Genomic DNA, 26,650 nt, shown 5'->3' with positions numbered 1-26,650 from the left:
GACATTCTTTCTGTGTTGACATCGTATGATGCGAATGTGACCAAATAAAACCACCGTGGAGTTTGTGAACAATGTGTTGTGCTAAAAAATGATAATATTCTAGACGCAGATATTATTGGTTCATTTCCGACGTTTTCCATGCTGAGTTCGTGGACCAGTTCGCATTAATTAAACTGTAAAATGTGGATTCGTATTCTATAGCAGCGTATGTCATTCCATTCCTTGGCGGAATCGTATTATATAGCGCACACTATTCTTTGGTATTTCTGTGACAACACAGTAGAAGGAAGAATCGTAACTATTACTGTTTCCCTGGCAATCCGATTGCAAGCACGGTGATGGAAATTCATTCAATGGTTCGAGACAAACGGATTACTTTCCAGGTGCATTGTTGTTCATTCCCATTTATTCTTAAGTTGCAAATGTAACACAGAATTTCATTTGTACCTAGTGTTTGAAAATAAAAAGCAGAGTATGTGTTCTTTGTGGATTCCTGTAGAAATGTTTCAGATATCCCTGAAAGTGTTGCATATAAATAGTTGAGAATTAATTAATGCCATTGAAGCACTGAACATTAGTAAGAATTTGGAGTTTCAACAGAGTTTCCGTTGTCATACTTTGAACTTGTCTATGGTTAAAAATTGCAAACAGACTGTAACTTGTGGACTTTGGCTTGAGATATTAGTATTACTCCAGAACTGTGTATTAATGTTTCCTGTTCAACAATATACCAACAATGATTGCGTGCATTAAACAATTACTGATATGTTTCTTAGGCATTCAAACAAATATAAGTTGAGGAATTTTACACTTGAGCTGCTAGAAATCGAATATATTAGGAGATATCTCTTGCTTCTTCCTCTTAGGTGTGATTGAACTCAGCCATGGGGGTAGTTCCAATGAGTTTACATTAGAGACGACAATCGTGGTTTCTGAAGAAATAGGCTTTACCTGTACCATGGTTGTGACTCGAGGAGAAGCTTCCTGTGGACAACGATGATCCTTTGCTCAGGTGATAATTCTTGACTTGCTTCTATCATGAACTTATGGAAACTCATGGCAGAAGTATCGTTCTCAGGGAGAGAAACATTGGACAAGATGGCATAGGAGGGACTCACATCAAAAACATTCTCCAAGCCATTGTGAGACGTCTCAACAGGTACTTCCACGCTAGTATATGCAGATGTACTTGGTTCCACATGAACGATGGAGAAAGAATCCACATCTGTATCAATTGGGGACATGGGTACATCCAATGATAATTGGAGAAGGGCTGTATGAGGAGACTTTTGAACCTATAGAAGGAGGTGATCCTGTTGTATTCTCCTCGTGAGTATTATTGTCAGCATCAATAACCTGTATTTGCAGCTCTGGTTTTTCCTTCTCTTTCAGTGACACTTCTGGAGGAGGAATAACCAAAGCCCTATTGACCCTCAGCTCGATTCTTGTGTCGGAAGAAGAAGCACCTTCTTTAGACTTAATCCTGACCTCAGACCTTCGCCCAACAGGCCCAATTGAATCAACTTCTGCTCCACCTTTGATTTTGATAGTTTTGACATTATTGTTTTTCAGCCGGGCATTAGTGTTTGCAAGAATGGGCTGAAACCTGTCAAGAATTGAGTCACATTCCTTCTTTGACCATTGAGGAGAAGGAAGAGGGGCTTCAACAACTCTTTGTTCTATATACTTTGGGTCAAGGATTTTACCATCATCCACCATTCCTTCCGGGATCTTGGGTCAAATCAAGATCTACAATCTACTCCAAGGTGAGCCGACTATAATCCATCCTTCTGATTTCTTCTTCCGTGTGAAGATCAACCCATATATCTTCGAGGCGATGAACATGAGTGAAGGCCCTCTTGATTTTGTTCTTCATCCCTCGATAATCCAAATCTTTCCTCTCCTTGAACTTCCTCAATTTGATTTCTTGAAGTTCAGTCTCCATTGCTTTGGATCTTGTTGAGGTGTTTAAAGAATACCAACCAATCTGTAATGGATTATGAGAGGAGATGTTGATACCTAACTTATGATTGGCAAGTTGTATTGCGTGAACAACCATCAGCTGTCTTGCCAACTCCATCAAGATGATCTTGTCTGTAGGGTATCTTGGCAGCATGTATGGTTGACCTTCAAAGCATCCAATTCTCATATAGGTGAAAGTTGGGAACTGCAAGAACAAACACACATATTTATTCACTTTCCTCCATGCTACCTCAGAGACCCTTCTATTTTTGAGTGTCTTGTCAAAAAGACACATGAAGTGACTAATGAACGCATCTTGCACCCTTCTGTAATGAATCCTGCTGGGCCTCAGAATCAGCCACTCATAGTACTTCCACATTGGCACTAGCGACTTGTCACCCTTAGTAGAAAGACCAGGAAATTGTTTGAGTGATGCTACGATATACACCAAGTATGAATTCATATAAAAAGTGAGGGTAGTGGGAACTTGCGACATCTATTCACATAGGTTATCGCTGATGACTTCTCCCCAGAAAATGTGAGATTGCCCCTTCCTCATGATCACGATATACTTATACATCCAGATTTCAAACACGTTGGAGTGTCTCAAACCCATTATCTTGCTGAGAAGAGTGATCATGTCGCCAACTTCTTCAATGAAGTCGCAGCGATACAACTTAGGCCATCGGGAAAAGCAAGTCCCGAGAGTATTAAGTCACTTGGCATTGATGTGTCTGATACAATCAGATCTCATCTGATTATAATGATCTAGGGCACTTTTCATTGTGATATCTGCATACACAGGAGCTACGGGAACTTTGCAAATCTTATCAATGGTCTCTACATCCAACCTAATAATGATGTTCCCATCATCATCTTTGATGGTTCTAGTTTCTCTATCAAAATGAGACGCAAATACCAACATGAACTCAAGTTCTAGGGAAGCCAGTGGGAAAGATGAGACCAAATGAATATGGCTGTTCAAGAGCAATTGCATCCCATGTGTTGGCGAACCCTTTATTTGTTCCAAGAACTCAGACATGTCCACATGTCCGATTTCTGTGTCTTGGATCTCATCAATGAGAGAGACCACCTGAGTGGGAGCAATCTCATTCTGGTATTTGTCATATTTATATTTCATCTTCTTATTTGGAGGAGATGCCAACTCTTCTATCATCAAACAGGAATTTGCAACACTGTGATGAAAACTTAAGAGGGTAAGAACATCTTCAACAACAATTAGAGATTCCATAGTCTTCAAGCCTTGAAAACTAATGCTCACACCACAACTTGGGAAGGATTTTATCATGAAACATCTTGGACTGACTCAAAGATGCTTTATGGATGAGCTTGGACAACAATGGGAAGGAAAATCGGATCTCATGGGGGTGACTGTAAGTGGAAAAACTTTCACAGTTCGCACTTGTAATTGGGTCTCCAAGACCCGATTGCAAGTGGAATGGTAAAGTTTAAAAGCGAGAGATGATGGATACTTGTAGTCGGGTCTTAAAATCTTGATTACAAGTGACTAATATGTGGCATGATGCCTTGGAAAGCATTTTGAGCATAAAGGGATATACTTACAAATAGAATGTTGAAGTGCAATGGCAAAAGCCACACTTGCATATAGCAAAGGCAAATTAATGGTTTGCTTTCAAATCGGATCATGAGGATCCAATTACAAGTCTTCAAATATTGGGCAAAGGTCTAAGATCGAATCTCATGGATTCAAGATGTCTTACGCAATGTGTTGGTAAGAAGCATACTCCACTTGCAATCGGGTTTTAAAGATTCAATTGCAAGTGAAAGTCACTATAAACTTGTAATGATGAACTTGCATATGTGTGCTTGAAACCCGACAAACCACATAAAGGCGCAAAGAAAGGGAAAGATAATCAAAAGACGTTGAAGTCGGTTCTCCAAGACCCGACTACAAGTAACTAATAATGGACAAGGAACAAATTTCTTGCAGTCGGGTTTTAAAGACCTGACTACAAGCAAACCAAGCCTCAAAACATGATTACAACTCAAGGAGGAGGAAAGGTTGCAAGAAAAATGCTTGCAATTGGGTATCAAAAACCTGATTGCAAGTATCCAAAACATCACAAAAATGAAGTGCTATCTTATAAACATGACAAATGGGGAGTGTACAAGCTAAAACGAAAATGGAAAGCCATCAGGATGACTTGCAAACCGAAACACAAAATAAAAACAAACTATGCTAAGGAGAAAGATATACGTATTTGATAAATAACAAGAAAAGCATGGGACATTGAACTTACCTTGAGACAAAGCTCTTCAAGAAACTGAAAAAGAGAACACAGGAGAGTCGCGATCTTGAAAATGAAATTGAAATCCCCAAGAAGAACTTTAAAAAAGGGTACTGGGAAGAGAAATCCTAGTCCATTACTAAGATGCCTTGAATGATCTCCTACAAAAGTGCTAAGAATGAAGACACATGTAAAGAAATGTATCGGGTTTCATTAAACCCGACACAACTGCAATTGAGCCTTTGCTTACTGGAGACATCACACTTGTATTCGGGTTTCAAAAACCCGATTACAAGTGGATATATATAAAAAATTGCAATCAAAAATAAAAAAGAAACCACTTGTAGTTGGGTCTTTAGGACCCGATTACAAGTGACTTAAACATAAAAAAGAAACAAAGCATCAAGGCTTGTAATCGGGTTCTAAAGACCCGACTACAAGTGATCATATCACTTGTTATTACTAAAGAGAAACCCCCCACTCACACTTCAAGCTTTCAAACCCGAAAATAAACTAAGAGGGGCAAAACAAGACTCAAAACAACAAAGAAAACTAAGAACACGAATGACCAAATCATAGCCAGGAGACTAGATAACCTCTAGACAAATTTCTGACTTCACAATCATGCCTCTAAGAAGGGATGATATGAATTTTCAAAGAAAAATTCGCATGGGTTGCCCTCATTTTCATCATACAAAAATGAGGACAACAATATAGTTGGCAAAGAATCCAGGACAACCATTGCTGTTGGTATCGAAGATCATGGTTTGTATCAACTTGTTGATACTAGATAGGTTCAGGAGCATGCATTTGTAGCCAAGAGTGCATCAGATATTAGTAAACTATGGCATTAGTGGTGTGGGCACCTCAACTATCCTATCTGTCTTAGTTGGCATGAGAAAATTTGGTAGACAACTTGATATGTAGGAGTAGATACTGGGTGTTTGCAGAGCTTGCCAAGCTGGGAAGCAACACATAACTCCTTTTTTAGATGGACAAGGTTGGAGATCCTTGAGAGTCCTACAATTGGTTCATGCAGACATTTGTGGACCAATGAATACGACATTGGTATTTGGTGCTAGGTACTTTCTTTTGTTTGTTGATGATTTGAGTAGGAAAATGTGGGTGTCTTTTTTGAAATCAAAATCAGATGTGTTTAAGGAATTTTAAAAGTTCAAATTATTAGTAGAGAAAGTATCAGATGTAACATTATAACTCTCAAATCTGATCATGGTGGTGAATTTCGTTTAAATGACAAAACACAACACCCTATACTCCACAGCAAAATGGTGTAGTTGAGAGAAGGAACCATGCAATTATGGAGATGGCCTAGTATATGTTGGAGAATAGGATTGTTCCCAAGAAGTTTTAGGCTAAGGCAGTTTACATTGTAGTTTATCTTCTCAATAGGTCTCCAACACAGGTAGTGAAGGAGAAGACCCTAGAGGAAGCTTGGTTTGGGAGGAAACCAAAAGTGAGTCATCTTAAGGTCTTCAACCCTATTGCATACATTCGGATTCTAGATGCAAAGAGAACCAAGTTTGATTCAAAGAGTAAAAAGTTGATTCTTATAGGGTACATTGAAAATCATAAAGCCTATAAGTCAATTGATGTTGACACTGACAACATGACTTTCAATAGGGATGTTGTGATCAGTGAAAAGTTGGGCCCTTTCAACTCTCTTTGGAGATCAAGATTACATAAGATTAGCCTTTTAACGCTAAGGATTTAGGTGTTCAACTTCTACCAGCTCGATGTGAAAAGTGGGAGGATTTTGAGCATGTGGAGTTTCCCAAGCAAGTAGCAGTACTATAAGATTTTCTTAAGGATAACTTGGATCAGAATCCAAATGACATAGAAAGAGGCAGCCCAAGTCATGATGGCAACACTGATTTGGATGGAGAGGTTTCTAAAAAGAGACCAAAGTGGTGGATAAGCGTCATTAGTGATGTTTGGGATGATGAAATGATCAAGGGTAGATCATCGAAAGGAAAGAGCAAGTAGAACACAGTTAAATCACTTCCTCCTTTTGGATGCTTAATTCACATTGTTTTCTTTAAAAAAATAAAAAAATCCGCAAGTCCTAGAGAATATCACTTCCCCCTTTTCGATGATTATTTCACATTGTTGCTGGTAGTTACCACAGCTTTAAAGGCCACAACTCCTTTTCTTTCTGTATTTCTACCATTTCTAAATGACTCATCAATTTATCCACTTGCCCTTTGAATTCTTCTTCTCACATTTACACACTGGTAGAATTTTGTTTGCAACGTTAATGAGGTCTTATTATTATCTCTCCTTGTTAACTCATTATCAATTTAATGCCACTTCAATAATAATCCCCTTATTTAATTTATTTAAAAATAAACATTTAATATAATTTTTAAATATATGTATATTCTATTATTTTAGAGTATATATGCATTTATCTATGATATATATGGGTATAGATATGAAATCTATGTCTGTAAAAATGCATTATATATATACATATTTTCTTCGAAAAATTGGAAGATATGGTTTCAGCTCTCCTAGCTGAAGAAAAGAGGACTATTGCATGTAATGTCCCCTTTTCTAGGTGACATGAGATGAGTAGGGGTTGACCTACCATTCGAGTTCCCGTAGGTCAATGACATGGTTAGGGGACTCATTCTGAGGGTCATGGAGCTTTTCAGGGGCTCTGTGAGCCGTTTTGGACCTTCTGACGACAATTCCTACATTTTAGGGAGGTCTCCTATTTTTTAGGGAGAACTGGCAGTTGACTGAATGACCACCTGGGGGACCAAGGAGTAGAGAAGGATCCTTTTGAGCAGTTACAGGTGTTTGGAGAGAGGTTCCTACTTTTTAGGGCGATTCCCTACTTTTTAGGAGGTTGTGGCAGTTTCCATATTTGAGGTTCCACGGGACCATACCATGGTTTCAGTTTTAGGAAGATTGGGTGTGTTTCCTAGTTTCTAGGAGCATCCCTAGATTTTAGGGATGGGACTGCCAATTGGCCCATCTTGTCCGACATCAGTCACAGACAGGTGACAAAGTCAGATTCATGTTTGGTTGGTTATTTTGGGCTATTATTGGATCTATGGAAATATTTTAATATATTTAAATATTTCCTAAGTTAGCGATTAAATAAATTAAAATAAGGCTATGTATATAACCATTTCGGAGTAATAAGGGGTTTTTGGCTTCATCTGGTTTGATATGCCTATGTGTTATAGCTCGTTGGAAAGGTATTGAACTTTGCTACATGATTCTCACCTCCCAAAGTCTTTTTGGATGCTTGAAGCTATTTATTCGCAATAAAGTGATATTTTTCTATAGTTTGACGCCATAATTGGGAAATTGTCACTTTAATTATAAAGCGCAAGCTTTATTATTCTTTAGGGTTTGACTTGCAAAGGGAAAGGAGTTATAAGGAGATGAAAACCTAATTGATAGCATCTTTGATCATTTTGAAACTTGCGAATTTGGGAATTGCTCTGGAAGAGTGATTTTGGTCTGGGACGTAAACCCCAGGTCTGAAATTGTTGGGACGTAGCCCTCAGCAGGAGTTGACAGTGGATTTATCTAGGATTGCATAGAGATTGTCAGAGCTAGAAGACACATCTTTTTGGCCTGAAGATTCAGCGTGCATATTGGGGGTTTCAACAGGGCGGCTGGTCTATTTCAGCTGGCATGTGATTTGCAGCAGCTTCCACGCCTCCTTTGCAACCACGCCTTGTTTGTATGTTGGCTTGAAGGGTGGTATTCAACTTATTTGGTGTTCCTTGTTCGTTGCCAGTAATATTCCTCCATCTGGCATCAATCCAGATTGAGAACAGCTCCAAATAAATGTATGGATTCTTGCTGAATACAAAACTAGGTTATTTGCCTGGTATGATTTGCAGTATTTTCAGATTGCTCAAGTGTTCTTACATATGAACTGTTGAATATTGTTTACTGTTTTATTTCACAGTTGTTGCTATTTATCAATTACTTTACTTATAACATCAAAACCCAAAAAGAAACAATCCCTTTCTGCAACTTCTGTCTATTCTATAAGATCACCGGAAAATTACAAAAATTTAGTATGTTTAATTAAGAATTTACAGCAGCAACAGCAAAAGGATCCATTTGGGATCTTTCATTGCAGGAGATACAAAAGATGATCCTCAAATTGAGGTAGCATTATATTCAAATAGTAAAAGATTTGATAAGGAAAAAAAGAGGGACACAATGTTTTTATTGCAAGAAAAAGGGCTACATCTTGGTATTGCAGATAATGTTGAAGAAAAAGTTGTTTTTTCTGCATTTTATGTAATCTCCCAACCCCGATCCAAGGTTGGATAATAAAAATAAAATTAAAATAAATAAATAAAAGAAATATAAACATTATAAAATAAATAGATAAGTAATAATAAAATATAATATTAGCTTATTAATGGTCAACCAATAACAAAGTAAATCATAATGAAGAGACTCTAATTAAAAGATGCGATGGTGAGATACTTCTCACATAGTGCCATTGAGGGGCATTTAAAGGCAATCTCAAAGATCTTCCAAAGACATCAGATACTTAGTTATTTTCTGTATTTTTATAGTGCTCCCATGAGCCAAGGGATAACCGAATAAGAGGAGAGGGATACTCATCCCATTGCAAGGGTAAAGGACGCACAGTTAAAATAAATTATATCAGGGACAACGTTATAGTTGAATGAACATAAATCTATATTAGGAGAAGCAACCAAATAATACTATTTGGATCAGGTTTATGAGGCAAACTATCAGACACAACAGAGACAGTGATATCTAGATCTGAATTTATAACTTTGTAACATCAAGACAATCAGAATTTCCCATGAATGAACGTAGATTTCTTTGTATGCTGAATACTATATCAGACAAGAAGGTCTCATTATTACATTCCAGTTTCACATCTATAAATATATTGAATTAGTCCTCTTTAATTTTAATATTCTATAACAATAAATCCACAAAGTGTTTAAATCAAGTCATAAGTACAATAATTTGAAGAAATCTAAAAGGGGTAATTACATTTTAAAGAAGTCTAGTTTTTTGAAGGCAGGTAGGAAGCCATTATAGACAAAGGTCAAAATGGATGGTTTCTTAGTTAGCTTGGGAGTCTGTGGAATCTGGGAATCATACCCTTTAGAGGGTTATGAGCCTACTTGATGGAGCTCTGCGAGTATGGATCAACATGGATTGTTGTCCAATGGTTTGGAAGATTTGTGATGGTATTGGTGTATGACTAGTTTCAAAGGAAAGCTTTTGAAGAATGGCAATTCATGGTTCAAGGTGTTTTTCGTTTGATATGATTTGTTTTCAGAGCAGTAAGCCTTAAAGGGGGAGGGTATTAGAATGTTATAAAATAACTATTAGAAGATAAGGCTTACAGTTGTAATAAAGTCACCTTAGTGGGAATTGGTTCTTTTCATTTTTAATTGTTGGGTGAGTCATGTCATGTTTATCCTTTTGTATGATTTCATCCTCCATTCTCTATATAAGGAGATGAACCTCTTTGTAATTGTATCTTGTTATTTAATAGAATATTAAGGTATTGTGTTCAATTAATTTTTACAACAATATGTACTTATTATATATAATCAACACACACACACACACACACTCTTATTAAAGTACGTATGTGACATAATATGTACTTACAACTCAAGTTCTTTTCCTATTTCATTTTGTCCTTAAGGATGGCAAAAAAAAAAAATGATTTTTGCAATTTATGGTAGAAGACATATACTAGAATGATTAAGAATTTAAGACTAACAAACAAGAACTACTGTGTATCCATCCAAAGAAGGTTACTTGACAATTATTGACTAATGTCAAATTGTGACTAAATCATTGTCATGATTGATGTGGTGTGTGAATGGTTCTACTATGCAATCTCGACGTTCTTTAATATGATAGGTTTAATGGTTTTACTATGCAATCTCTATGTTCTTTAATATGATAGGTTTAATGTCATCTTCCTGCATGTTTCCTTTTCTTTGGTTGTATAAGTCCCCAAAAACATACGAGCCAACATGGCAAGTCCAATGATGACAAATCCTCGAAGGGTGTATGGTATGTCAAAATAAATAAAAGTGACAACAGGCTAATGTCTCCAAGGAAAAATCCTACTTGTCAAACCTTGTACATCTTTCTTACTGTCTCTAGCAGTTCTCATTATTTTCAGCATTTTCCTGTGCTTTTGTTTTGTCTTGAAACTTTTGTTCTTTCAAGCTTGATGTTTTCATCACCTCAGTCAGGTATCAAAAGCACCACATGCAGTTGTGCACGTGATTTCTCTTAAAAAAAACTAGTATTTCTTCTGTTTGTACTTTTGTGTGTTGCCTTATCCCAACAGCATTTCCACACAATAGTTAGAGAAGATTCCATTTTGAAGAGTGCATGGATTTCCAATGAAGAGTGCATGGATTTCCATAGAAAAGCAGAGCAGACTCTGCCTAAATTTCCCTGCACCCATAATCAGAATAGTCAATCGCATTTAATATATCCGATTTGCCAGCACTTAGATTCTCCCATTTGGTTGATCTTACCTTCCCTGCAACCATAATCAGAATAGTCAATCGCATTTAATATATCCGATTTGCCAGCACTTAGATTCTCCCATTTGGTTGATCTTACCTTCCCTGCAACCATAATCATAATAGTTAATCACGTTCAGTCAATCCTATTTTCCAGCACTTAGATTCTTCCATTTGGTTTATCTTGCCTTGGAGATACACTTCAAGTAATTGTTCACAAGGAAGCATAAAGAGAGGATTTGATATTGAGAACCCAGCCACAATCGTGCTCCATATCTACAACATTTATATTGGTGTGGAATTCCAATTTATTTGTTTTAATTTGTATAGATTCTTTTGCTTAGTTTAGATTGTTGTGTTTTATTAGGTTGATTTAATTTTGTTTGTTTTTTTAGAACCAATAACTTGTAAAACATGCAAATCAACAACATTGGTACAATTGAATATCAAATCTCAAAGGATTAGGAGTCTTGGGTTGGATTTACTTATAATTGAAACCTGATACTCTTCTTCCTGACGTATAAAAGGATGCCTATTAGGTTAGAATTCATTCACTGGCCTCATTGTTTTGTTGTTTCCAAACTAGCATTGCCAAAACACTCTTGCAGCAATAGAACAGTCTAGGTGTTGTCCAGATATAGAAGATTCTTCTGGGAAACCTCTGTAGAAATCGTGAGAGAATTTTTCTTCTAGAAAAGCTTTGAATGAGCCAGCAGAAGAAACATGCTTTCAGTTTCCTGAATTATGCTTCATGCAAGCTAGAAGCTTGAAGAAGAATATTCCCAGAACTTTTATTTACAAATTATTAGGATAATTGATTATTTATTGTAAATATCCGTCGTTTGGAAGGGGATTTAAATTCTATTTTTAGGAAAATCAATTTCATTTATACATCCAAAAAAGGAAAAGAGTTTGTACTGAAAGTAACTTTTATTAGTTGCATTGATTCAATATTTTGTTAAAAGAAAAATACAAAAGAGTATAATTAGGCATCTATTTATTATCATCAGCAACTTAGAGTAGATTATTTATATTGTTTATTTTTGCAATTAAATACAATTTACTTTGCATATTTCTAGCACCTTAATCACTGTTCATTAATTAGATTGTTTATTTTAGCAAAACAACATATAAAAATAAAAAAAACATTGAAAACAAATTAAAAAATGAAAAAAAATATTCAAAACTCAAAAACATTTGAAACATATAAAAAATCAACCAGCAAAACCAACATAAGCAGACACATAGGCAAAATAAAACACACTAGTTTACATATATCTGTATGTTTATGCAAAGCTGTTACTTGAGAATAACTAGTGGCACCATAGTCACTTCTAAACATTGATACTAGAATATGGTGTCTCCACCTCGGTCCCTCTTTTCATTATCAATCAATTAGGTGTTCTAGACAAGCAAGTTAGGATTGCAATAGGTGAGTAAATCCCATCGATGCTTGTTCATAGACACCTTTCCCTTAGTCTACCTTTGGATCCCCAACAACTACGTTCATTTTTCTACCAAAATCTACTAAACCATCCTAATTAGCCACATCCACCTCAACGACAGAGTCAAATCTATTGGTTATATGGTGGCATCAGTTGGCACAACCCCAAGAAGTCTTGTGTGCTGTTTTTTGTACATACATGTCTTGGAGTGTACCTTGTACACAAATGACCAAGAAAACTCATTATTAGCATGCATTATCATTGTTACTTGATAAACTATTTTATCACAATCATAAAAATATCGTTACATTATGGAATTTTATAAGCAACATTTTAATAATTCAACCATACTAGTCTAGTCAAATCAATCTCACTTACAATCACTAATCAAATTTTGGCTAATCCATAGTCATATATTGATTTATCCAAAAACAAAATAATAATAATGTTATTTTTTATTAGTATAGTATGTTCCTTTGTCGCTTAAATTTGTTTTGTTTTGAAGGTAGTTCAATTTTAAAACAAATGTGGAAATAATTTCTTCATTTCTTGTGTCTCCTCCAAGGGAGCACTTTTCCACATAAAATTGGTCCTATAGGACCTTACATTGATCAACACTATATCTAGAAAGGTGCACTTAGTGGTGAATGAGCTTCCAAAACGCTTCCACAACCATGATTTTGGGATCTGCTCACTTGCAAGGCATCCCAATTAAGAAAATTAGCCCAATTAGTAACTTGTTACTTTAGGAGAAACATGTAGAACACGTTATAGATTTTACTTAGATCTTGCTGTAAAGCTAGATGACAAGTTGCAGGATTGACCATGTGAAGGATTTCATTTCGTCCTATGTATCATGGTGCAAGTTTGGAAGATGTACCAAACTTCATGGAGCTCTTTTGAGCTCTTACTCGAAGAATAACTTTCTCTCCAATTGTCAATATAGCTCATGCTATAGTCAATTGTTGCTTTCATCTTTTGCCTAATAATTTCACATGTGTGTTCATTTCCTTGAGCATCTTAGGCCCTACCAATACTTGATCTTCCAAATGATCCCATCTAATAGAATTATAGCACTTGTGACCATAGAGGGCCTTAAGGACTCCATATCCCAATAGGATTGGTACGACTTATTATAAGCAAACTCCATGAGACACAAGTACTCTTCTCACTGAAAGGAAAAAGTACCACTCACCCTTGTAGGTGTCATCTTGAGTCTTGACCTCACGCCCTACTTCTTTTACAAATTTTACATGCTTCTTTTCTTTGTATAGCCCTTTATCTTGCTTTTCTAGCTGCATCTAAGACTCGATAATAGTTCCACGGATAGCCTCTTTATGCACATACGCTACCCCTCATGCATTGGGGAACCTGACCTTCCAACAGCACTGATTAGTCTCCTAGATTTTGAAGCACTAGCAATGACAATTTTAGATCTACTGTTATAAGAATATAGGACACAACTCATGCCCTTTACCAAAGCCTACATTGATTCTTGTGCCTAAAGTAAACAGCATTGCTCGTGTATAGATAAGGGTTACAAAAAATTACCTTACTTACCTCTAATGGCACATCAATCAATGCCTCATCCTTGTACTTTAAATGTAGACTAAATGCCAACTTGCATTGTTTTGTCACCTTAATGTTTGCTCCATGTTGCAACCATGCCAAGAGGTATGGATGTGGGTGATTCACAACTTACAATCCTAACTCACTAACCAACTTGGTAGACATGAGGTTAGATTGTGAGCATGAGTCAATTAAGGCATTTATCTTCTTACCTTTGACTTGTATCTTTGATTGAAATGATTGGGTAACCTCTTCTTCTCCATGAGAACTAACTTGAACCTATGGAACTGGCTTTTTAAGTATAGCACAAGATAAGTGCTCATCTTCTTCAAAGTCTCCATTGACATTGTCATGCCCCCCGATTTACATCAAAGGAACAACAAATGGAAATAGGAAGTTGTGCGACCTCATGCGCTACAATCAGACTCAGACGAACATATGGATGAAGGCAGTAATATTAATAGTAACAGTTGTATCAATCAGTTTTAATGTTATGACAGATCTACCCTCCTTGCCTCGGCATTTTCCGAAGGGGCAGTAAAACAATCGATTGAATACTGCTAAGGTGCGATTGAATACTGCTAAGGTGCGTTTGGGAGAGAGATTAAGAAGCGGTTCAATTAAGCCAAACATTAGTTATGAACAGCCACGGGTAAACCAAGGAAAGACGCCTCTGTTACAAACAGTTGCAATCACACGAGGGGTCGTGTCTTCTCATCATCATAGAAAGATATAAGAAGGGCATTAGATATCATACAAGGGATCATGATTGGTTCAGAACGGTATTCAGTTCTCAAATAGCAGATTCAGCAACAGTGTCATTGAAAAGAACTCAGATAAATATACCTTCAGTGTATAATATCAACTATCATCAGGCATCAATAATCGATGGAAAGTTCCATCTTCAGAAATCAAGGCTAAGGAGAGCGATCAGGTGAAGTGGATGGCCTTTCAACTTCCATGTGCACATAAAACAAATAAAAATTTTCTGTCTGAAAGTTGCAGTTCTGTTTGGTGGCACCGGTCATATGTTTTCTTGAATCTGTTTGAAATGCAATTTGCTATATATGTTCCATTATTTAGTGATCTCGTAACGTGCTTTACTTCTCCTGAATGGGCCCACTATTTTATTTATAGGAGAAGAATTGTAGAAAAGGACAGTTCAGTCCTTCAAAGATGAGAGGGAAACGCGTAATTGAGCTGGGGGCTGGTTGTGGTCTGGCAGGATTTGGTAAGATTTGTCATTCTCTTTGTACTACTTTTCTATTTAATGTTTTTGACACATTTTATATATTGGAAGGTGGCCATGTTTTCACTCTTACCCATATAATGATGCAGATTTACATTTTATCCTAAGAGAATGTATTTTGTTTGTCTGGAGTAGGCATGGCACTACTAGGGTGTGATGTGGTGGCTACTGATCAGACAGAAGTGTTGCCACTGCTGATGAGGAATGTGGAAAGAAATGCAATGAGAATCAAGCAAGCAAATTCTGAAAACCCCTATTCAGGCATGTTTTAAGCTCTTATCAATTTGCTTTGGTTCTCCTTCCAAACTTAAAATTACTCAATACTAATGAAATGTAAGAACGATTAGTTGGTAGCATCTACCTTCTGTATAGGTTGATGTTGGGTAATATTAGGTTCTGTTCTCCTTGTGTGTTTACCATTCTCATAGATCACAGGATATGATGTCATGATCATTTGCAGTCCTTGATGTATTTTTTTGAAATAATGTATTTTATGACTGCCCTAGTCATCATCTGAAGTTTTCTTTTTGCAGTATCATTTGGATCAATACAAGTTGCAGAATTGGATTGGGGAAACGAACTACATATAGCAGCTGCTGATCCTCCTTTTGATTACATCATAGCCACTGATGTTGTAAGCATATCTTCGATGATCTCTATTTCTTGTGCCTATATGTTTTTATAATTGTCAACACTGACAATTCAAGCAGCATCAAAATTTCTTTGTATTTATTCCACATGATAGTAGAAATAATCTTAAGGCATTAGTAACCCATTGATCTTATATAAGGATCAGTCGGTTTGAATTCCAGTGCTTCCAAAAGATGCTTATTTTTTGTAGGGAAAATTAAACTTGTTGCTTATCTTATGCCACCGTCATTGTTCACATATATTATCAACTAACAAAACAATATTTATGATGGAGAAATACACCCATGTTTTACTTACATAGATTGTTGGATCCATTCAAATTTAAATTGACCATACATGAAATTTTACAAATTATAAGGCTGTCCAAGGGTTGGAGGTTTTATTATTGAGAGATTGATACATGCTTAGGTCATTTTTTATTACCATAAGAGCCTCTTCATTACGGCCCAATGGTTGGAATCACTCAGATCTTGTCTGCACGTTTATTATGCAATCCATTTATCTTTTTTCTGGGCAAAGATATCTTTACCTCCTTACGTCACTGGTCCTCTTTAGTGCATAGAGGCATTTGTTATGATTTCATATTGGTGTTAGAGCTGAAAAGTTGTAAAAGTTGGAAGTAAAGCTATCTTATTGATAGCATATACTTATTGAGGGTTGTCTGCTCTGTGGCTAGTCAAGTGACACCTCTAAATGTATGCACGTTCTTCTAGTCTAGTCTAGTCTGCCTTCCCTTCTTGTCCATATATGACAAATAGATCATTTACTATGCATTGGGAATTGTACAGCACGTTGTATTTGTGTCAGGTTCAAAATCCTCGGGTGTAGGTCCTTGTTCAACTCCAACTTGATGAATATTTTACATCCTTATTTCATAAAATGTGAATAACAAAACATATTTTTTAGTACAGATAGATCCTTGAACTAGGGCAGCAATTAATAAATTATAGATTTGATTACCTACACAAATATTTAAAAGAATTTTGTGCACAATCATCCTTGATATGATTTATAACTTTTAATATGTTTATTTTTATTTAAATATTAATATTTCAAAATTTAGTTAATTTTCAATTTTCGATTTATATTTAAACAAAATAAAAACAATATTATTCAAATTTAATCACGATTTTTTTACTAAGACTTTTCCTCATTGAACTTGAACACAAAAATAAACCTTGTGAAACGGGCCATGCCTCGTTGACCATTCAAGGACTTAAATAGACTCAACCATCATGGTCCTTTCTATGCTTGATTAGCTTGCATTTTGTGGTGACCGGTGTTACAAGACTCGGACTCGGCTTGGACTCGGCAAGCTGATTTTTGACTCGGACTCGGACTCGGTGCCCGGACTCTGCAAAAACTCAGCCAAGACTTAGCAAATTGGAAAACCCAAGAAATTCAATGATTTTTAAAGATTTAAAACTTGTTTCATGCATCCTTTAATAAATAAACCTTAAAGTCACAATAATCTCATCAGATAGAAGCTACTTTGAACACATACGCAAGTTTACATTGATCACATACTTGTATAAATGCAAAGTTTAGGCTTAAATCGAAGGAAATAAGTTAAACTAAATAACACATTAGAAATATAAATAGTGTCAAATGTCTACAAAATTCATGGAATATGAGATCCATGGCATCAAAAGTTCAAAACTTATATCAAAATAAAAGTTGGAGCCTAGAAGTCTAAGGCTCAGAGGAGCCAATATCAGTGACCACTTGACCTTGCAACCGTCCTATGTGTGCGCCTAAGATAGGTCCTGGAATGTTCTGTAGTGACAATATCTGCCTTTGTCTCAAGCTCAGCCTCAATGACATCCACATCCTCATCCACACCATCCTCGGGGTCCTCATGCTCTAGCCTCCTCTGCCATCGCTACTGCCTCTGTCTCTCAATCCACCTAATCAACCCATTCCAAGTCTTCATTGTTGAAGACAGGATCATCAATTTCAATGTTCCACTTTGTTTATGGATCAACCTCCTCTAAAGTGATAGGAGATGTGTCAGTGCCCAAGATTTGTCTGTGATGGAGGCGAAGGTTGTAATGAACATACACAAGATCATTCAACCTTTGCACTGCCAACCTGTTGCGCTTTTTGGAGTAAATATGCTCAAACATGCTCCAATTGTGCTCACATCCTAAAGCACTACATGGTTGGCTCAAGATACAAATTGTAATCTTCTGTAGATTTGGCACCTTATTACCAAACATCTCCCACCATATATCTGAAACGAGAAATAATAAAAATCATTTCTATTCTTTAACTTAAAGTTTACGATAATGGTAATAGAATCATAGATAGAAAAGTTTAAGATATAAATTTTAAACTATGCCTTGATTAGATTTTTACCTGACATCACTTGTGTCTAGTTTTGCTTGCATATGTCTCGTGAAAAGAAGTCTCCTTGTGCATTCCTAAACATATCTATTTCACGGACCATTTGTGCTCCAACTGATGAATCAGATGACATTCGCTCTACAACTTTGTAGAGCCCACTCCACACCTCGTCATTGGCCTTGAAATCTAGGCAAAATTTGGAATGTCGGATCAAGGTAGTAGGTAGTTGCATGTATTGGCCTATGAAGCAGATTGTGTCATCGTCGATCAATGACCTCCCATATGGGACTGTACTTAGCCTGATTCCTTGAATAAATAGTTTTAATGGCCTCCTTCACCCTATCCATGCCCTCATAAATGTAGTCCATTACGGGCTTCTCTCCATCAACAACTCGTAGGAGAACAACAAGAGGCTCTATGAATTGTAATCATTGTGAAAATTGAAACATTAAGCTTTGAGTTTTAAGTTTTACATAGACAAGTGTGAATAAAAATAAGGAAATGAAATGGAAATGAGAACTAAAATATAATAGAAAATTACTCGAACAATCTCCTTGGCCGGTTGCCAAAAGCTATGCTCATCAAAAACCCGATCAGCTGTCTCAATCCCTGCAGTGGTCTTTGCATATGATAATGTGGTCCACTCCTCACTTACAAACATGCGTTTCAAACCAACCTTGAATTGAAGCAAGGATTGCAATGTGATAAAATTTGTTGCAAATCGGGTAATTCCTAGATGGGCCAACTCTTTCTTATTTGTGGAATTTCTCATAAGGTTGAGGACCTAGGCATGATTATATATGTATTTACAAATATTCCTTCCATTCTCCACACATGTTTTAATCCAAGGAATATTGCCAAGATCCTCCAATATGAGGTCAATGTAATGAGCAGCACAAGGGGTCCAAAACAAGGTGGGGTGCCTTTACATAAGAAGTTTACCTATAACAACATAATTTGCACCACAATCTCCTTGCCCATTTCCTCCAACACCTCCTCTAACACCTCATAGAGATACTTAACATTTTTCATTTTTCCTGAAGCATCAATTGACTTCAAAAACACCGTGCTACCTAAGAAAGAAAAAAAAGTGATTTAGTAAAATAAAAATTTAAAAACTTAATCACGAAATCAATAATAAATATACTTTACAAAATACAAAGTACAATAACCTGATGAGGAGACAAGAAAAGTCAGCAGTGTTCTATTTCTTCTATTGGTCCAACTATCAATCATGATGGTGCAACCCTTCATATCTCATGCTGCTCGGCAATTTTGACTTTAACATCAGCCACCTTTTGACTCAAAATAGGGCCTTTTATCTCCTCATCATTAGGGGCTTTGAAGCTTGGACCACAAATAGTAATGGCATCTACCATAATTTGCCAATAAGGAGACATAAAACAAATTAAATAAACAGAATAAATATTTACTATTAACTATTAAGTTTTACTTTTAACTTTAAAAATTAAAATAATCAATGTCGCATACTCTTAAATTCTTAATTTTTTTAAAAGCAAAAAAATTAATACATAGAAATCAAAATAATATTGAATACATTGCTGATGAAATGGAACGGTGTTGTAGAACCAAAAATGTCCAATTGCAATTTTCGCAACGCCATGTTTCTCCTTATTTCAAACCCATGCTCTTAAGCAATGGTTGGGCACCCAAAGTCATGCGTAGAACAAAAAGTGAATCTAATGTGGATTTATTATAAAATCCAAGGCTCAATGCTCACGCAAATGGAGGCCGAGGATTTGAAGAAGCCTCCCCACTAATGTTTGCCATTTCTTTTATTTGCTTCCTTTTTACTTCTTTTTTCTCTTCAAATTCCTCTAATTGAGCTTACACTTTATGTATAGCCTCGGGGGGTGCTAAGTTACATACTTTGGCATTGTGCCATTCTATTTTGTGCAATGTGATATTTCAGCTAGTTAATACCTCCCCCATTATATTTTGTTTTGCAATGAACACATGTTACTTCTCCTTTTTTGATCCGGGGATGACATGTTTCCAAGCCTTATCCTTTCTAACTGGGGCTCAGACATTATGCTGCAATGTATTATAAATGAAAAAATAGCATAATGTCTCTTATTCTAATTAAGTTAAAACTTAAAACTAAATAAAGGAAAGAAAATGCAAAACTAGGGTTTCATATTTTTTCCATCTACATAAAATGAAAAAAACAAAAACAAATGTACAATAAAATGGAAATATGAAAGTAAAAAAATTAGAAAACAATCAAAAAAATGTAACTTACCTCTTTTAAATTGCTCTAAAACTGAGGAAATGCACTTTCAAATTTGTAGAGGCCTCTTCCAAATCCTTATTTAACTCCTTTAAATGCTTGAATGCAAGCTACTAACTTGCACAAACAATCAGCTATCACAATCTCCTCTTCAATCGATCTGTTGGTCTACTCTTCACTGCCTCAATATTTTTGCTCAAATGCCTCTTTTTCTCTCCTCGTGTTTGCAAACAATAAAAATGACTTCTTAGGGTAAGAAGGCAAACATATTGACCTTTTGCCCAAGTTAAAACAAACAATTCTTTATTATTTTTGCTTTAAGAGTCTTGCTAGGTGCGGCTGTGTCTTTGGCTCGGGACTTGGCGGGTCTGTCGAGTCTGAGCAGACCTAGTCAAACTCGACTGAGTCCAAGTCCAGGGTCGTCTAGGCTCTACAAAGTTGACCCGGCTCGGGAGTCGCAGAGTCTTGTAACTATGGTGGTGACATCCATAAGAGCTTTAAGACTATGGGTGGTGTTCCTATTTATATAGGTTAGTCCATAATATAGTTTCTCACCTTTGTATAATACTCTGAGGTAGTGGGAGTGGAGTCAAATGTCTAAGGAAGACCTAGTTCTGAATCTTCTGATCATATAATTAGGTTACTATAGGCAATATGTGTTGGTATTTTGGTATGGTTTTGTCATTGATGTCAACACCTACTAAAACACTAGCACTTTGGAGATCCAGTAGCATTCACCGACAAGCAAGTAACTATTGCACAGTTATTGGTATATAGTTCACCGGTAGGACATAATGATCACCGGCACTTGGAATGATATGGAAGACACTTGGTAATGTCGAAGACATCGTGTGGACACTTTGTTTTGAAGAATTAATCATTGGTATATTCATATTTGCATATTTGCTTTTACCGGCAAATAGGTCCAGGGTTACCTAGGGTTACACCGACAGGTTTATCTTTTCCAGATCAGCATGGCACGCTATGGAGATGATTTATTATTGTTGTAAATGCTTTAAGCCGACATGTTTAATCGGTTATTGCATCGGATATTATATTGTTTGTAAAATGTTTTATTGTAATATCTTGTAGAGCCGACCTACTAAAATTGGTCTTAGGTTATGGTATAAATGTAAGATCTTATTTGTAAGATCGAATGTGGAATGCGAAAAAAGAATTGTGAGAAGGTATATGCGAGATTAAGCAGAGGTATACACGAAGACATCATTTGAAGGTGAAGCTACGTTTTTGTAGAAGCATATCAGCATTACACCAATACTGAATCCAGCATATGAAGATGCTATTTTGTGCAGTACATTCTTATTGGATTTAACTATCCAATAGTAGTCAGTGTGACTCCCATTTTGTGATTGAGCAGTGAGCTCTAGATTGTTGGCCTTTCTGCATGTGCAGACCCCATTTATGTACACTTACTATCTACAGTAGTATCATCTGATTGTGGTTAAGGTTTCCCACTGTGGTTTTTCCCCTTACAGGGTTCCACGTACAAATATTGGTGTTATGTGTTGTGGATAACTTTATGTTTATGTTTCATGCATTAATCTTTACCAGTATAGCAATTAACTGTTAACACTGTCTACCGGCATACTTAACTGGTTTACCGGTATTAAGCATTAAGTTGGTTAAGTTGTTTTGGTTTGAATTTATTAGACAACTGATTCACCCCCCCCCCCCTCTCAGTTGTCTCTGGGACCTAACAATTGGTATCAGAGCCTAGTCCTCTTTTGCAGAAGTTTAACAACTTGAGGAGATCCAATGACTACTAATTATTTTAGGAAGGACAGTCCTAAACTTGATGGAACCAACTATGGGATATGGAAGATCAGGATGGAGACACATCTAAATTGCATTGGTAAAGACATCTGGGAAGTTACAAAGAATGGCTATACTGCTGTTGTAGCTGGTCAGACCGCTCCAACTACCTTAGCTAAAGATGAGGAGAATGATTGCAAAGCAAGAGAAACACTTGTGAGCACTTTATCAGATCAACAAATTATGGGATTATCAGATAGGTCTACTGCTAAAGCTATTTGGGATCATTTGGAAACACTGAATGAAGGAGATTCCACAGTCAAGATTGCAAAACTTGAAAGCTTCTGAGTCAGGTATGAACATTTGAAAATGGAAGAAGATGAAAGGATTTCTGCTTTTATGGAAAGAGTAAATGAAATTGTTTTGGGTATTAAATGTTGGGAAGGAACCTTGAGTGAGGATGAAATTGTTTCAAAAATCTTAAGAGGATTGCCACCGGCATATAAAATGATGGTTACTGCTATAAATGAGTTGAGAACAATGCCTAATACATTAGTAACTAGGGATACATTGATTGGAAAATTTTCAGCTTCTGAAATTGAGGAATTTGGTCTTGTTACTACTATAAAGACAGTTTTGGCCTTTAGAGCATCAACATCATTTGCTCCATCATTTGACAAATCAGATTGGAAAGCCTTTTATGCAAGAGAACTTGAAGAAACTAGGAAGGAGAATGAAGAACTTGAAGAACTTGAAGCACTATTTGCAAGGAAAATGCCAAAAGGTCCAGTTGGAAGTAAGTATGAAGGTAAAACACCTTTTAAATGTTTTAACTGCAATAAGATTGGTCATATGGCTTCGAGATGCCCTGATAGACATGCTAGACTAAGAGAAGAAGCTAGAAGAACATACAAGTCTAATCTTGAATATCAGAGATACAGATTTAAGAAGAACAAAGACAAATCTTGTTATATTGATGATGAAGGTGTGACTGATGATTCTGATGAGGATCTAGCAGACAATGGATGGGTTTTTGTTGCTATAACAGAAGATCAACCGGCACCTACTGCTCAACCGGTAGAACAAGCCCTAGCAGCTAAAGTTGAAGTAAAGGATGAATGGATCATTGACTCAGGATGCTCACATCATATGACAGGAGACAAAGGTAAATTCTTGAACTTTCAAGAATACAATGGAGGTTTAGTAAGATTTGGAGATGACAAAGCCTGTTCAATCAAAGGTAAGGGTACAATATCTCTTGATGGTAAGCATAACATTGACAATGTCTACTATGTTGAAGGATTAAAGCATAATCTTTTAAGTGTTGGTCAATTGGTTGAGAAAGGATTTCAGTTACAATTTAAGAATGGAAAATGCAAAATCATGAATAGAACTAGTTTGGAAATTGCAACCGGTAATCAGACTAGAGGTAATATCTTTCATTTGAATAACAGTGAAAAGGCATGCTTGATTGCACATATAGATGAAAGTTGGTTATGGCATAAGAGACTATGTCATGTAAACTTTGATTGCATGGTAAAGATCAGTACTTCTAAGGCAGTTAGAGATCTACCTAAAATTGTGAAACCTCAGAATACAATATGTAAGGAATGTCAATTTGGAAAACAAGTTAGAGCTAGTTTCAAAAGTATTCCAGAAAAATCCAATAATGCTCTTGATTTGATTCACACTGATTTATGTGGTCCAGCTAGAACTAAAAGCTTACAAGGTGATAGATATTTCATGCTAATTATTGATGATTATTCTAGAATGTGTTGGGTTACTTTTCTCAGAGAAAAATCAGAAGCACTTGGAAAGTTCAAACTGTTCAAAGCAATGGTTGAAAATGAAACCGGTAAGAAAATCAAATGTTTAAGATCAGATCAAGGAGGAGAATTCACATCTAAGGACTTTAATACATTCTGTGAAGTGAATGGAATTAGAAGACAGCTATCAGAACCTTGGACACCACAGCAGAATGGAGTTGTTGAAAGGAAAAATAGAACTATCTTGGATGCTGCAAGAAGTATGTTATCTGAAGCAAATTTACCACATGTATATTGGAGAGAAGTAGTCAGCACAATGGTCTATACATTCAACAAAGTTCACATCAAAGGTGAAACCGGTAAGACCCCTCATGAACTAAGACCCCTCATGAACTATGGTTTGGTAATGCTCGTACTCTTAAGTATTTCATAATTTTTGGAAGTAATGTTATATTAGAAGAGATGAGTATATTGGCAAATTTGATCCTAGAAGTGATGAAAGAATATTTCTTGGTTATTCATCCAAGAGCAAGGCATATAGATGTTTTAATAAGAGATTGCAGAAAATTGTTGAGAGTACAAATGTAAAGATTGATGAACAATTCAGAAGAACTTCAATGTATATAGGCTCTGAACCGGCAACATAAATTGTGACAAATGAACCTACACTAAATCCACCGGTACAGAATGAGGATCTTGTTACTCGGGCACCGTCAGAGGATTCCACAATAATTGAAGAACAACAGCAAATTAAGACACCCCGGTATGTAAAATTGAATCATTCTGAAGATCAGATAATTGGAAGCAAATTTAAAGGAGTTATGACAAGAGGAAGATTGGCAAATGAAGAGTTATGTCTTATTTCTCAAATTGAACCATCATCTGTTAATGAGGCACGTGAAGATAAATTTTGGATTAAAGCTATGGAAGAAGAATTAGAACAAATTGAGAAAAATAATACTTGGACATTAGTTCCCCGACCTAAAGATAAAAATGTAATTGGAACCAAATGGGTATTTAGAAACAAACTTAATGAAGATGGTAAGGTTGTCAGAAATAAAGCAAGACTAGTGTGTAAGGGATATTCTTAGAAAGAAGGAGTGGATTACAATGAAACCTTTGCACCGGTAGCTAGAATTGAGGCAGTCAGATTAGTCTTGGCCTTTGCAGCTCACAAGAACTACAAAGTTTATCAAATGGATATTAAATGTGCATTCTTGAATGGAGATTTTGAAGAGGAAGTCTATATTGAACAACCTGATGGATTTTCTTTGACAGATGACAATGATATGGTTTGCAGGTTAAGAAAAGCTCTGTATGGATTGAAACAAGCCCCAAGAGTTTGGTATGCAAGGTTGGATAAGTATCTTTTAAAGATTGGTTTTACTAAAGGAAATGCAGATAACAATTTATATTACAAAATAACTAATGATGACATCTTGATTATAGAAGTATTCGTTGATGATATAATCTTTGGAGGAGAAGATGGATTATGTAAAGAATTTTCTATTAAAATGCAGCAAGAATTTGAAATGTCTATGATTGGAGAAATAAAATTCTTTTTAGGATTGCAGATTTTACAGACTGACAAAGTTATATTTTTGAGTCAATCCAAGTACTTGAAAGAGTTATTAAAGAAATTTGGGATGGAGAACTCTAAACCGGTAAGCACACCTATGACTACAAATGACAAATTATCTCAAAGGGATGAATCTACACTTGTTAATCCAACTAGATACAAATCTATGATAGGAGGTTTACTGTATTTGACACAAACTAGACCTGATATTATGAATGTAGTATGTATTGTTTTTAGATTTCAAAGTAATCTTAGAGAAAATCATGAATCAACAATAAAAAGGATTTTCCGGTACTTACAAGGTACTGCAAATCTTGGATTATGGTATCCTAGAGATGAAGATTTTGATTTATGTGCACACACATATGCAAATTGGGCAGGAGATGTGGATGATAGAAAAAGCACCACCGGCGGAGCATTCTTTCTTGGAAAGAGATTAATTTCTTGGTTGAGTAAGAAATAGAGTTGTACATCTTTATCAACAGCGGAATCAGAATATGTTGCAGCAACAACTAACTGTACACAGGTACTATGGCTTAAGCAAATGTTGAAAGACATAAAGGTAAAATGCAAGGAACCTATTACTATATATTGTGATAACATTGCAGCAATTGATATATCTAAGAATTCGGTATTACATTCTAAAACAAAACATGTTTCTATCAAACTGAATTTTTTAAGGGAAAAAGTTGAAGAAATGGAGATAAAACTGGTTTATGTGAATACTAAAGATCAGCTTGCAGATATTTTCACAAAACCTTTGCCTAAGGAAACTTTTGAATATCTCAGAGATCAGCTTGGAGTCATACCACCACCGGTAGAGACTTAGACAGTTGATGATTGTCATCAACCGACAGAATTAAAAGACAAATCTTTTACTCCGGTCTTTGATGAGGAAGCTACTTCTCAGGGGGAGTAGTTGGTATTGATTGGTATTTTGTATATGAACTTTATTTTTGTAACTTTGGCATTTGATGTCAAAGGGGGAGAGATATCTATTGAAAAACACATTATCTTTTAAGGAGAGTTTGGTATTGAAAATCTTTGATAACACATGTTGCTCCCAGGGGGAGAGATTGTTGGTTTTTGGTATTTGACATTTTTGTTTTGGCACTTTGATGGTTTTTCCATCTTGTGTTGCCATCAATGCTAAAGGGGGAGATTGTTGGTATTTTGGTATGGTTTTGTCATTGATATCAACACCTACTAAAACACTAGCACTTTGGAGATCCAGCAACATTCACCTGCAA

The 26,650-nt window shown here is 36.0% G+C and overlaps 1 protein-coding gene across 5 annotated transcripts in view; it reads left to right on the top strand.

Annotated features, from left to right (window-relative positions):
- LOC131073157 (uncharacterized) overlaps nt 1-26,650 on the top strand; it is a 160,351-nt gene that overhangs the window by 94,076 nt on the left and 39,625 nt on the right. For all 5 annotated transcript variants that reach the window (XM_058009549.2, XM_058009548.2, XM_058009546.2 and 2 more), the window contains 3 exons: nt 14,923-15,016; nt 15,170-15,295; nt 15,568-15,668. In XM_058009549.2, the coding sequence (XP_057865532.1) occupies nt 14,923-15,016; nt 15,170-15,295; nt 15,568-15,668 (321 nt within the window). The remainder of the gene's footprint in view (nt 1-14,922; nt 15,017-15,169; nt 15,296-15,567; nt 15,669-26,650) is intronic.

The sequence above is a fragment of the Cryptomeria japonica genome, chromosome 1 (genome assembly GCF_030272615.1).
Source record: "Cryptomeria japonica chromosome 1, Sugi_1.0, whole genome shotgun sequence".
NCBI classification, from domain to species: Eukaryota; Viridiplantae; Streptophyta; class Pinopsida; order Cupressales; family Cupressaceae; genus Cryptomeria; species Cryptomeria japonica.
Note: the sequence above shows the minus strand (reverse complement) of the source record. Positions and strands in the feature narration are given on the sequence as shown.